At 41.4% G+C, this 13749-nt stretch overlaps 2 protein-coding genes across 7 annotated transcripts; both read left to right on the forward strand.

Annotated features, from left to right (window-relative positions):
• The first annotated feature begins 68 nt into the window (after positions 1 to 68).
• LOC129857322 (tRNA selenocysteine 1-associated protein 1-like) lies at positions 69 to 3359 on the forward strand. Its single transcript, XM_055925445.1, has 7 exons — positions 69 to 195; positions 617 to 714; positions 894 to 993; positions 1214 to 1266; positions 1528 to 1681; positions 1838 to 1871; positions 2077 to 3359. The coding sequence occupies exons 1-7, from the start codon at positions 172 to 174 to the stop codon at positions 2220 to 2222; spliced, it is 609 nt and encodes a 202-aa protein (XP_055781420.1). The 5' UTR covers positions 69 to 171; the 3' UTR covers positions 2223 to 3359.
• A 2520-nt stretch (positions 3360 to 5879) lies between these two features.
• LOC129857323 (syntaxin-12-like) lies at positions 5880 to 13470 on the forward strand. Of its 6 annotated transcripts, none has more exons than XM_055925452.1 (10): positions 5880 to 6016; positions 6997 to 7151; positions 7576 to 7645; positions 7825 to 7918; positions 8348 to 8485; positions 9194 to 9240; positions 9364 to 9475; positions 9907 to 9979; positions 10141 to 10223; positions 10539 to 10793. In XM_055925452.1, exons 2-10 carry the CDS (start codon positions 7052 to 7054, stop codon positions 10623 to 10625), a joined length of 804 nt encoding a protein of 267 aa, XP_055781427.1. In that variant the 5' UTR covers positions 5880 to 6016; positions 6997 to 7051; the 3' UTR covers positions 10626 to 10793. The 6 variants fall into 6 exon arrangements, with proteins under 6 accessions (XP_055781427.1, XP_055781424.1, XP_055781422.1 ...); XM_055925449.1 differs by lacking the exon at positions 10539 to 10793 and adding an exon at positions 12781 to 13470 and having other exon boundaries at positions 5881 to 6016; positions 6972 to 7151; XM_055925447.1 differs by lacking the exon at positions 10539 to 10793 and adding an exon at positions 12781 to 13470 and having other exon boundaries at positions 5881 to 6016.
• Positions 13471 to 13749: the final 279 nt, after the last annotated feature.

Raw genomic sequence — 13749 nt, forward strand, 5'->3', positions numbered from 1 at the left:
TAGGAAATGTGACGCAATGTGGAGGACTTTACTATCCCACAATGCAACAGTAAAAGGAACACCCCCAACCACCATCCGCAAATCCTCTAGATGGCAGTCTGCAGATTTGCAACAATCGCAGCGTGTGTTATGAAGCTGTGTTTACGTTGGTGAACTGAAATTGTAAACAAAATGAGTTGCTTATGGATGGGTAATGTAAGTCCTGATATGTTATTAATAACAACTTTGCATGCATATAAAACTAGCATTAGCATATCCTAGCTCTTGTGTGACTCCCACTTTAGGATAGCTAGTGTTACCTCCCCTCAGTGCTACCACCGTGATAACAACTAGCTCGTTAGATAATAGATGCACCCTCAGGCATTTTTAATATTTGGCCAACGTTAACTAGTTCTTGCTCACTGACAAGCCCCAAAGAGCCTCTAGTCTAGTGAAGACTGTCATTTCTGGGTGATAAAGACCACGCCAAGTCAGTGACCCTGAACGTTTGAGAATATGTTCAGTTGAATGTAGCTAGCTAGCTAGAGTGTAGAGTACAGAGTGTAGGCAACTTACAGTAGCTAGCTAGAGTAGAGGTTTTCTGTTCAACTTAGTGTTTTTCTCTCATCCCCTGTAGTTAGAGCCTTATATGGACGAGAAGTTCATCTCTCGTGCATTCGCCACCATGGGAGAGCTTGTGGTGGGGGTGAGAATCATCCGGAACAAAATGAACTGGTAAGACGGGAGAACATTAGGCTACTACAATAGAAGGGTTATGACTAATGCAGACTTTTTTTGTCTTTGGGGATGTCTTGTAGCTACTGTATATTACTATCACTATTCAACAACAGAAGAACTTGCACAACCACCAAACACGACACGTATGTGTTTCGGTCCTTCTCCACCTTGTCTAGGGGTGCGGCAGGCTATTGCTTTGTTGAGCTGGCGGACGAGGCCACTGCAGAGAGGTGTCTAAGGAAAGTCAACGGGAAGCCTCTCCCTGGAGCCACACCGGTACAGGGCCACCACACACACACAGCACTTAATGATTCCACATTGATTTCCAATCCCGAATCAACACATAGCCCGTACCTACTACACCTATTTCAGGCACTCTGAGGGGATTGGATATGTATAGGGCATATGGTGAACTATTGATATACCCATTAACTTTATTAGAAATAAATAACGTCTGGAATAATCCATTCTGAAAAAAACTCTCTCTTCTCTACAGCCGAAGAGGTTCAAACTAAACCGCGCCACATATGGAAGACAAGGAGAGAGCAGGTATGTACTGCATGCCACTGAACTTACTTTGTCCAGGGACTAACGGAGCCTCCCTTCATACAGTAGAGAAGGTAGTTGTGTGTAGATGAAAGAAGACACTTTTACTCCATTTGTTTGGTATGTTCAAGTTGTCTCCCATCACAGATGTAGGACATATCCCAAATAATCCACACTTTTCATTCATTACTCATTATTAATAGCATATTGATTTTTAATAAATATTATGTTTATTCATAAAGGTTTTCTTTCCTGTAAAAACAGAGGTGGTTACTCAGACAACAGGTACAATCAGCCATACTCATACAACAACCAGTACTACCAACAGTACCCTGACTACTACTCCAACTGGGGGTATGACCAGAACACAGGCAGCTACGGAGGTTACAACTACAACCACTATGACTATAGCAACCAGGTGTGTTCTCCCACCCCCTCTACTCTATCACTCTTTACATATACATAAGCGGTACCATTCTAATGACCACTGAACATGTGATGTTAGAGGTTAATAACCATGGTTCTCAGGGTTAGGGCATGGCTGTTGTGAGTAAAGACCTTCTTTTTGTTTTAGGGTTATGGGGAGACTGAAGATGATGGACTGGAGTGTGAGTGCTCTGTTTTCTTTCATTTCTCTAGCTTCATGATACAAAAAAGCAGCTTAAGTATTTGACACTATTTGACATAATGTATTGAACCTAGGCCTGGAGTATAGCCTTCAAACTGTCCAGTCTGTCTGATCTTAAAGGCTCTTGGGCTGTGCCCCTTTGTCTGTGTGCCTGACTGTGTGTTCTTACTGTGTGCCTCCTGCAGACCCCATGGTGGCATTGGATGTGGTGGCAGTCAACAGGCAGTACATGGAGGAGAGTGAGGAGCTTTATGATGCCCTCATAGACTGCCACTGGCCTGCCCTGGAGCCTCCTGGTCCTACTGCTGCTGCACCATCCAAGGCACAGTAGAGCTAGCAGACCCCCTGGTCGACAGACAGCAACAGTCGGACTCTCAACCTCTCGATGTGGATTGTTTGGAACAGCCCAGTGTGAAGGTTCAAAGGGTAAAGGCATCTCGTCCTGCCTGCCAAGAGTAGCTGGTCTTCAGTGTCTTGTACTCTTGCAATGGGCTAAGCTAAGCGAACAGACCACAGTGTATGATTCGTGTGATTCGTGTGAACCCAGCTACAGTGACTGAAAGGATGCCCCACTCATGTTTGAATTTAATTTAATTTTTATTGCTCACCCCCACTAATTTCTTTTGGGTTATTGGGCACTGGTTTTGTCCAATTGCCCAATGAACAGGCTTGTTTCGGTGCTTGATGTCTTTGTAATCATATCGTAAATGGACTGCAGTGCTAGTATGAGCCTCTGTCTTTTCCCTCCTTCACATAGCTTCCTTTTCATATTTATTGTCCACACTGGAAAATAGCATAAGATTGAAATATAATCCCTATTCGATACCCTTTTCAACCTATTGATTATCTATCTAGGGTCACTTGCTTTTTATTGTGGAGTGGAAGACTGTGTAGTGGGTGTTTTAAACCTTTCTCCTCCATGTTATAATTTGAAAGCTGTGGTACAGACAGGATTGTTGATTCTGCTTTGTGTAAATATTCGTCAACACAAGACAATGTTGAGGTGTGTGTATTCATTCTCAATTCATCAGTAGCACTTTATAATAACTTACATGAATAATATGTTATAAATGCTTCATAAATTAATATAAATGCTTTTACATGTTTTCATATAATGAAATACTTTAAGTTGGTTATGAATGCTTGTTAATTTGAGTTATTATAAAGTGTAACTGTTTCATCAATATCAAATGAAATGTCCTGTTTAGCAGGATATGATGGTATTCTTTAAGGCTAGTCTACAGATCACCTCATATTACTGTAGTTGAAATACAGTATCAGATCAGCTTGTTCAGTGTTAATTAGCTCCGAGACCACATGCTGACTACAGCAAAGAATATCCGTATCTACAAGCTCACATCACCAGTGTTCATGTGTCTTGCTTTTGAAGAGAAATACATGTGACATTGATGCTCTGAGACCGACATGTATTAAAAGCTAATTTTGATACATTTAATTAATTATATAATATATTTGGTTGTGAATTTATTGCATTTTTTTGTCTTTTTAATTTGCTATTTTTCAGGAGTGTAGCTATGTCTTGGCAATGTGGAACAACCTAATTCCTAAACAAACTTTAGGCCCCTAAAATAATCTGTTACTCTATTTGAAAAGAGGGGGGGGGGGGGGGGGGGGGGGTATTCCTTCCTAGAATCCTCCTCAATTAAAGGCTGGAATCAGAATCCTGAAGTGAAACAATAGTAATACAGAGCCTTCAGTTTGCATCCAGCTACCTCAATCATTCCACACACCCAGCCCCAGAGAGTGTCTATCGTTGCAGACTGTTCTCATAGACTAGATGTAACATAGTATACGTAAATCCGGAACACTCAAATGAGTATGTTATGTTTAGTTTGGTATGCTCATATAGGTTTTTTATGGCAAAAATGAAAGTAGGTTGGTCGGGATGGATAGGTGGGTGGATAATGTGAACGTCTAGCAACCTGAAGGTTGCATGTTCAAATGTCATCATGGACAACTTGAGCATTTTAGCAAATTAGCAACTACTTAGCATGTTAGCTAACCCTTCCCCTAAGCTTAATCTTTTTAGCTAATCCTTCCCCTAACTTTAATCCTTTTAGCTAACCCTTCTCCTATCCTTAACCCCTAGAGCTAGCTAACATTAGCGTTAGCCACCATGCTAATGTTAGCCACAACAAATTGGAATTTGTAACATATACGTTTTGCAATTTCGCAACATATTGTACGTTTTTCAATTGGTAACATACGAAATGGATGATGGACATCAACAAATTAATACATACCATATGAAACGTAACATATACTAAATCAGTGGTCACCAACCGGTCAATCTCCAAGGCATTCCTAGTCGATCACCAAACATTTCTGTAAAAATGCTAACGATAAAGCCTTGCGTTCCTATTTTTTGTGTTTGTTTCACGCTGTTGGCGGTGGGTGCACTTGATTCAGCAGCCCTAGCACCGGGAAGGCAAAGTGTTCCCCTTTTGAACCATTTCATGTGTCTGAAGGTAGAACTCCGCCTACCCGGCAGGCCCCGAGAGCGAATCAAGTGCATCTATAGGCCTACAGTTTGCCAATCAGATGGCTCAGATTACTGTGTCTGCACAGTTTATCGAGCCATAGACTGGAAAAAAAGAAGCATCGAACGCACAGCAAAGTTGATACTGACATTTCACAACTTTTAAAACCATGACTAGAGAGAGACAACGACTACAGCGAAGAGCTGCTGTTTTTATGTGTAAGTTCATGTTTAAGTTGTTATTCAGCACTGTCAACACTTTGTTCAAAACAGTTATAAGCCATTAAATGTGCGTTCGCCCTACTTCCAAATGCTACAAACAGTACTACAGCTGCAATGAACGAGTTTAGCAAAGTGTTCCGATAAACTTGAGTTGTTATTATTAGCGGCTTGTATTTTTTAATATGTAGGAATATTTCACTTTCTCTGGTCAAAGGATTAACACCATGAATTGGTGCATGATGCAGAAATACTGCAGTGCGACTTGAGTTTTGCCATCAGCTGGAAGACTGTGTCCTCTTTTCTCATCTGATGGTCAGTCTGAGGGGAAGGAGGACAGAGGGACAATGAGTCGGGTGACCGCAATTCCCGTCCTTCCCCTCAGACTGACCATCAGATGTAGGCCATCAGTCCAATATTTTTTTTTTTTTTAATATTATGCGCACTTTGCGGTGCTTCACGAGTAATACAACAAATTGATCATCTACCTGTTTTTTCCCCCACAAAATGGTCTGAGAAGAACAACATTGGCAGGGCAATTCCAGCATTGCCAATACGCAGTGATAATCTATTAGGCCTATAGCCTACTGCACAAACCTCATTGCTACAGTACTGTTTTAATTGGTTAATGTTGCATAGGCTTATGTTTTTTAAGTCATGATTTAAAAAGTCAGAGGTAGATCTCCACTTGCATTTTGACTATGGCGTATCACAGATTTACGTACAGAATAATACAAAATGCTCTGAGACCATGTTGCAAAATCCTACCCACTCAATCTGTTCATGTCCTACTAATGGGCCTGACACCGGCTGGTCATGTGAGTGAAGCTCAATGCAGCAGCCTTTGGGATCCATTATAAGAAGCCGTGTGAAAGTCATGGGACAGGCACAGGGCAGCCTACTACTGCTGGTCTCTATTAAACCAAAAGGCTTAGTTATTCTATCGTTAGTTATGTTGACCTAGATTTTAGGACTGAGTGACGGATGTTGCTCATAGTGGCCTGATAATAATGAACCTGCAGATTGAGCTGCCCTCCAATCATAACCCAACCCTCATATCAGAGATTCGAATCTGTCATCAACAGAGAAAGTAGCCTATAACCTAACATAAACAAATCAGAATTCATAAAATGAGTTACTTTTCTATAGGGATACACTTGACCCGAGGTTGCTATTTTACTTATTTAGTACAGATCTAGTATGTTTCAGCGTATGAGTTTTTGTCTGCTGCCTCAGAATATAAGCAGAGTAGTGACTTTGACACAATCACATCCCAATCGCACACTGAATAACTGTGACCAACAACCAACGTGTGACGTCGCATTATGGGCTCGGTCTTAGAAGAAATCTCATTATACGGAGACATAAACGGGAAACGACGCATTATACTGCAATCGCATTGAAAAGTAAGGGTTTTATCATAATATTTTATCAACCATTTTACATATGTAAGTAGAAAACAGATTTATCTTGATTGTCTACACTGGTTAAACCACCCAGAAAGTAGGCTACATTGCGACTGCCAGTGCCTATAACTGTAAGTGATTCAACTGGATAGGTAGGCTACGTTGTATCTACAGCGTTCAACACATAATATGGAACTGGTTACAATTGTTTCTGTGTAGCTGTAGCTGTTTTCTTAATTAAGTTGAATTGCTTGTCTTCTGCCTTTCGATTTTAATTAGCCTAGTGGCCTATAGGCTATACAACCCATTGAAACCAATAGCCTATATGAGCATGTCAGACTGACTGAGGGCTCTCCATAAAAAAATGTTTAATGTAATGCAGGCTTGTCGCTGTCACTTTATAGATTTTAGCTAATATTTCAGATGTTATGGTTGAATAATAGTGTTAAACCGAGGGTATTCTTAAATAGTCATTCATGTTCAATTGGGCTATACTATAGCCTACAATCATGAAATGAGCAGGTCACAGAATTGTCTAATTAATAATCAGTTAAAATTATAACGTGACCTCATATCTTGGTCGTGGTTGACCCGCTAAATAACGTTTCTGGGATATTTTTTAGCAACAGTAAACTACTGTTATCTGGGCCATTATAATGAAGTAGCGCGCCAAGTAGACGGGTATTTTTGTTATGTGCACATGGATAGCCAGCCTCAAGTCGGCTCCGATGCCAGCCGAACCTTCGCTCCGATTGTAAACAACCTGCGTTCATGACGAAATGTGGCCTAGCCTATGCGGCAATGTGCACTGTAAGTAGTCGATATATTATAGCCCACCAATGTGGTCGGATAAACCACAACTATTTCTGTCTTTCCATCCTTACTTAGTCTTATGTAGCTTCTAGTGATGATATTATATGCACTCTGACAATGGTGATTGTTTGAATATATGAAGGCTGCTATATGTGACTGTATGACAGGTGTGTCCAACAATTCAGTCCCCACTACGGAGTGTGACAGACGCCAGGAGCAAGGATGTCATACGGGAGAACAGACAGCTACCACCCGCAGCCGCGAGACTTCAGCAACCTCACCCAGACATGCAGTGTCAACATCCAGAAAATCACACAGAACAGTGAGTGGTGAAATGAACAAGACAGTGACAGAACCCAGTGTTCTACTGCTGCGAGTGACATGTTGCAATGCACATTTCCCTGTATGGTATATTAAAGTAGGCATATTCTATTCTATAACCTACCCTAACACCAGATACCCACACTTTGGACAATTGACTATCACAAATACGTCTAGGAGGCTTGATGTTTTGGGTTTATTTGTGTCTTCCACCTACTTCTGATCTCCTCTGGAATTAACTAATATTAGCCAGAGATGTCTGAAGTTTAAAAAAATGAACTTCTGAGACAAGAATAGCCTGAGTCTGCATACAGTATATAGTACTCTATTTAGAGAGAGAGAGAGATAAAGAGTTGTTATATCCTGCTTTCTCAGTTCCCCCTTCTCTTAGTTCAGCTCACCTCAGTTTTTGTTTTGCTATACAGCTGTGCAGATCAAAAACATGCTGTACCAGATGGGGACGAGACAAGAGACCCCAGAGCTGCAGGACAGACTGTGAGTACTACTGACACTACTGCTGACTACTACTACTGACTGCTATTCAGTAACTAAGTAACTGCTAACACTAACTGACTACTTCAACACTTTGCCTTTTCCACCACTGATGGGGACAACAAGAGCATCACTAATGAAATATATATATATATGTATGTGTGTGTGTTTGCTACTCACAGCCAACAGGTACAGCACTACACCAACCAGCTGGCCAAAGAGACCAACAGACACCTGAAAGATCTGGGCTCCCTGCCTCTCCCTCCCTCTGAACAGGTGAGTGGAAGTTATATGCATAGATACTGTATATTTTTATAGTTCTATGGAAAAATTCCACATCTATGGACTGGTCCCAGATCTGTTTGTGTAAGCATATCTGGGACCAGGCTACATCAAAGTCCTACTAATGCTAACATTTTCAAACTAACTAACTGTATGTCGATAATCTTGTGTTCTATTTCCTGATACAGTATATCATCTTATCTAACAACCCAAATGTGTAAATCATATCTAACTCTGGCGAGGACATCTCACCATACAGTATATTCTACTGAATCTATTCTATTCTGCACTACTCTGCTCTGCTTTACTCTATTCTACTGTACTGTTCTCTACTCTGCTCTATTCTACTGTACTCTACTCATCTCTACTTTGCTGTACTCTACTCTAATCTACTTTACTGTATTGTGGGATTGATCCTTCCAGAGACAGCAGAAGATCCAGAAGGACCGACTGATGAATGACTTCTCTGCAGCGCTCAACAACTTCCAGGCAGTCCAGCGACGCGTGGCTGAGAAGGAGAGGGAATCAGTGGCCAGGGCCCGGTCCGGGTCCCGCCTCACGGTAAACACCCTGCTTTCTCATTGGCCTAGAATTAGCCGCCTGTCATAGTCACTCACCAATAGTATTATTAGAAAGGCAAAATGAAACACAGTTTCATTGCCATATTACAGTATGATGACTGATTAGTGTAATGCAATGTTTTTTTTTCTTTTTCCCAAACCTTTATTTAACCAGGTAGGCAAGTTGAAAGCAAGTTCTCATTTACAACTGCAACCTGGCCAAGATAAAGCAAAGCAGTTCAACACATACAACAACACAGAGTTACACATGGAGTAAAACAAACATACAGACAATAATACAGTAGAAAAAAATAAGTACATACAATGTGAGCAAATGAGGTGAGATAAGGGAGGTAAAGGCAAAAAAAAGGCCATAGTGGCGAAGTAAATACAATATAGCAAGTAAAACACTGGAATGGTAGATTTGCAGTGGACGAATGTGCAAAGTAAATATAGAAATAATGGGGTGCAAAGGAGCAAAATAAATAAATAAATACAGTAGGGGGAGAGGTAGTTGTTTGGGCTAAATTATAGATGGGCTATGTACATGTGCAGTAATCTGTGAGCTGCTCTGACAGCTGGTGCTTAAAGCTAGTGAGGGAGATAAGTGTTTCCAGTTTCAGAGATTTTTGTAGTTCGTTCCAGTCATTGGCAGCAGAGAACTAATGTGAATGAGAGTGTTTCAATGATGGGTTTGTTTTTATTTCAGCAGGGAGATGAGGGGAACGTCGATGAACAACTTGTGACATTTGAAAAGTAGGTACACAGTGGAGGTAGAATCCTATCAAATATACTGTTATAATAAAAATGTTAAGTTGTAACAAAGGTGTGTGTTTGTGGTGTGTCTGTGTCCGTGGGTTTGTGCGTGTGTGTGTGTAGAGATGATGATGACTGGAGTCAGAGTCAGACCCAGCAGCTGGAGGAGCCAGAGGTCACAGAGGAGGACCTGGAGGTCATCAAGGAGAGAGAGACCAACATCAGGCAGCTAGAGGTACTCACCCAGCTACCAGCTCCACTCACATTCCATACAGGAATCACAGAGCCATATTACATTTACATTTGAGTCATTTAGCATACTGTTGAACTCCAAATCAACCCTTTGCCCAAACTCTCTAGTCAGCGGAGGCTGGTGGGAGGAGCTATAGTAGGACGGGCTCTGTGTAATGGCTGGAATGGAATGAATGGAACGATATCAAACACATCAAATATATGCAAACCACATGTTTGATACCGTTCCATTCATTCCATTCCCACCAGCCTCCACTGTCTCTAGTATAGCCTGACCTTTAGCCCCTATTCCCGAGTATAGCCTCTCCTGTAGATATGACAGGACTGGGGTGGGGGCTAGGGAGTAGGGTTCGATTTGGACTTCAGCCTAACTAACCCTCGTGGTGATTTTCTCCCTTTCTTCTCCCCCTCCAGTCTGACATCATGGATGTAAACCAGATCTTTAAGGACCTGGCAGTGATGATCCACGACCAGGGAGAGATGATCGGTTAGTAGACTTGAAATGGATTTTCTCCCTCTCTGGTTTGATAACATGCTGGTTCAGAAGGATGCTGTCTGTGAAGGTTTAGAATTCCATCTGATACTGTATCAGTCCTGGCTCCTGTGAACTTGCCCTTCACTGTGTCTCCTCTCCTCTCTGTTTCACAGACAGCATTGAGGCTAATGTGGAGAGTGCAGAGGTCCATGTAGACAGAGGTACCGGACAGCTCCAAAGGGCCGCCAACTACCAGGTAGGGCTGTGACAATTATGGAATGACCACCATTATTGAAAAATGTTTGAGCTTATAATGCATCTTTGAGAACTAGCTATGGCATACCTAATGAATACTAGTCTAATAAAAAACATGGCCAAAAGTGGCCAAAAGTTTTGAGAATGACACAAATATTAATTTTCACAAAGTCTGCTGCCTCAGTTTGTATGATGGCAATTTGCATATACTCCAGAATGTTATGAAGAGTGATCAGATGAATTGCAATTAATTTCAAAGTCCCTCTTTGCCATGCAAATAAACTGAATACCCAAAAAACATTTCCATGCATTTCAGCCCTGCCACAAAAGGACCATTGAAGGGAAACATGGGAAATGTCACCTCAGTGTCTCTGTTCTTTACAATGACTTTAACTTGACATGATCTAAAAGAAAAATAATCAGGATTGATGACAAATGGGAAAAATAATGGTCTCTAAAAGTAGTTTGCTCCCAGATATTCTTTTTTACTTTGTTGTATATTCTTGCTGTATTCTCTGTAAATGCATTTTACTTCCAATAAAGCGCATTAATTCGGAGGTTTTAACTGTCATACCCTACCTTTTCATTGTCTCTTTTAAACTGAAAGGAAGTGTAACTGTTACAACATAAAATGTATTATTTTTCTTTACTGAATATTGACTTTATGAATATATGAAAGATCATTGATCATCCGAGATCATTGACATCATGTCAGTGATTCTCTCGTTAACACATGTGTGAGTGTTGACGAGTACAAGGCTGGAGATCACTCTGTCATGCTGATTGAGTTCGAATAACAGACTGGAAGCTTCAAAAGGAGGGTGGTGCTTGGAATCATTGTTCTTCCTCTGTCAACCATGGTTACCTGCAAGGAAACACGTGCCGTCATCATTGCTTTGCACAAAAAGGGCTTCACAGGCAAGGATATTTCTGCCAGTAAGATTGCACCTAAATCAACCATTTATCGGATCATCAAGAACTTCAAGGAGGCCGGTTCAATTGTTGTGATGAAGGCTTCAGGGCGCCCAAGAAAGTCCAGCAAGCGCCAGGACCGTCTCCTGAAGTTGATTCAGCTGCGGGATCGTGGCACCACCAATACAGAGCTTGCTCAGGAATGGCAGCAGGCAGGTGTGAGTGCATCTGCACGCACAGTGATACGAAGACTTTTGGAGGATGGCCTGGTGTCAAGAAGGGCAGCAAAGAAGCCACTTCTCTCCAGGAAAAACATCAGGGACAGACTGATATTCTGCAAAAGGTACAGGGATTGGACTGCTGAGGACTGGGGTAAAGTCATTTTCTCTGATGAATCCCCTTTCCGATTGTTTGGTGCATCCGGAGAAGCTTGTCCGGAGAAGACAAGGTGAGCGCTACCATCAGTCCTGTGTCATGCCAACAGTAAAGCATCCTGAGACCATTCATGTGTGGGGTTGCTTCTCAGCCAAGGGAGTGGGCTCACTCACAATTTTGCCTAAGAGCACAGCCATGAATAAAGAATGGAACCAACACATCCTCCGAGAACAACTTCTCCCAACCATCCAGGAACAGTTTGGTGACGAACAATGCCTTTTCCAGCCTGATGGAGCACCTTGCCATAAGTCAAAGGTGATAACTAAGTGGCTCGGGGAGCAAAACATTGATATTTTGGGTCCATGGCCAGGAAACTCCCCAGGCCTTAACCCCACTGAGAACTTGTGGTCAATCCTCAAGAGACGGGTGGACAAACAAAACCCCACAAATTCTGACAAACTCCAAGCATTGATTATGCAAGAATGGGCTGCCATCAGTCAGGATGTGGCCCAGACGTCAATAGACAGCATGCCAGGGCGGATTGCAGAGGTCTTGAAAAAGAAGGGTCAACACTGCAAATATTGACTCTGCATCAACTTCATGTAATTGTCAATAAAAGCCTTTGACACTTATGAAATGCTTGTAATTATAATTCAGTATTCCATAGTAACATCTGACAAAAATATCTAAAGACACTGAAGCAGCAAACTTTGTGGAAATTAATATTTGTGTCATTCTCAAAACTTTTGGCCACAACTGTAGAGGTGCTGACTAATGGAGAATATACCTAATGTTGTTTTTATATCTAATGAATACAACACAGCTTTGGTGATACCCCTGTCTCAAAAACGAATGGTTTTGACCATTTGGAACTTTTGTAAAGGAAGCTTTTCCTCCCAAGTGTGCCGTTATGCTCGTAAAATAACTTTACCCTCTTCATGTAATAATGAAAAACCGCTATTGGGTGAACTATTTGTAAATGAAAATAAAGTTGAATCCTCCCTCCTAAAATGAACGTATTAAGATGAATATGACAATATTTTTGGTTATTGTCCATAATTGTCGGTTACACAATTATACGATTATTGTGTCAGCCCTACTACCAGGTATCAACACAACACCGTCACAACATGGGCCGTGTTTGATTTGTAGATAAGTCCGAATGATCTGTCGATGATCAGCGTCCTTCATTTAACCAGGCAAATCAGTTAAGAACAAATTATTATTTCCAATCACCAATCACGGCCTGTTTGTGCTCCCTCCCCCTGTAGAGGAAGTCCCGTAAGAGGATGTGTATGCTGGCCATGGTGGTGTCTCTGGTGGTCACCGTCCTGGCTATCATCATCTGGCAGGCCATCAAATGAGAGGACAGGAAGAGTACCGGGGAAGGATTTTAATGGCATATCGCACTGACAGCCAAGAATGGCTTCCAATGGAGCGTCTGAGTGAGTGAATGTGTGTGTGCGGATGTGCGGGTGTGCGTGCGTGCTGGTGTGCGTGCGTGCTTTCAAGCAAGATATAGACAGAAGCGTAAGGAATAATTGTATAAATTCTCTTCCCCATCTGTACATATTATATACTAACGGTTCTAACACAGCCCTGCACTTACTTCCATGTCAGCCATGCAAATCATCTCTGTCATTATTACATACATTACTGTGTTAGAATATGTCTGATCTAATGCAATGCCGCACAAGTTTGTATGTATATAAATGCCATGTGTACGGTTTGATATGGTTTATTTTCTGCCTCCCTATTCTCTTTATGTTGTAAATGTCTGATTCTCTTCCAGATGTCTTATAGTCTATAGTATTACCACAAGGACATGATGTAGTTGAGATAAGGATGATTCCTTTGATAGCACACAAACAACAAACCAAATGTTTGTATTATTACTATGATGATGATGATAATTATTATTATGCTCACTTTCATTAATAAAATCAACTGTGCAAAGAGTCCTGACGGTGTCACGCAGGGCTATGTACGTTCCACAAGATAGCGCTGTTATGCCAGTATTATGAGGTCAACGTGTAAGGTGCACAAGCACCATGTAGTCTACCATGCTTTTATTTAGCTATTAAACAAGTCAAGATATACTAAGCGTGTAGTAGTCTTGCAATTTTGCAGTAGTGTTTATGATGTGTGGTAGGTTGGTTAACATATTGGTACCTTAATAAAACATGTTTACTATATGTTTATAAGACACTGTCCTGCTAACTATGCACAAGATTAGGGAG

Source organism: Salvelinus fontinalis, chromosome 6 (assembly GCF_029448725.1).
Source record: "Salvelinus fontinalis isolate EN_2023a chromosome 6, ASM2944872v1, whole genome shotgun sequence".
Classification (NCBI taxonomy): domain Eukaryota; kingdom Metazoa; phylum Chordata; class Actinopteri; order Salmoniformes; family Salmonidae; genus Salvelinus; species Salvelinus fontinalis.

Excerpts from the sequence above, each read along its gene's own strand:
- LOC129857323 (XM_055925449.1), top strand. The coding sequence starts at position 7,052 with ATGTCATACGGGAGAACAGACAGCTACCACCCGCAGCCGCGAGACTTC. Across the intron at positions 7,152-7,575 it reads CCAGAAAATCACACAGAACA|CTGTGCAGATCAAAAACATG; the intron begins GTGAGTGGTGAA and ends TTTGCTATACAG. Across the intron at positions 9,241-9,363 it reads CAACTTGTGACATTTGAAAA|AGATGATGATGACTGGAGTC; the intron begins GTAGGTACACAG and ends GTGTGTGTGTAG.
- LOC129857322 (XM_055925445.1), top strand. The coding sequence starts at position 172 with ATGAGTTGCTTATGGATGGGTAAT. Across the intron at positions 196-616 it reads GTTGCTTATGGATGGGTAAT|TTAGAGCCTTATATGGACGA; the intron begins GTAAGTCCTGAT and ends CATCCCCTGTAG. Across the intron at positions 1,267-1,527 it reads GGAAGACAAGGAGAGAGCAG|AGGTGGTTACTCAGACAACA; the intron begins GTATGTACTGCA and ends CTGTAAAAACAG.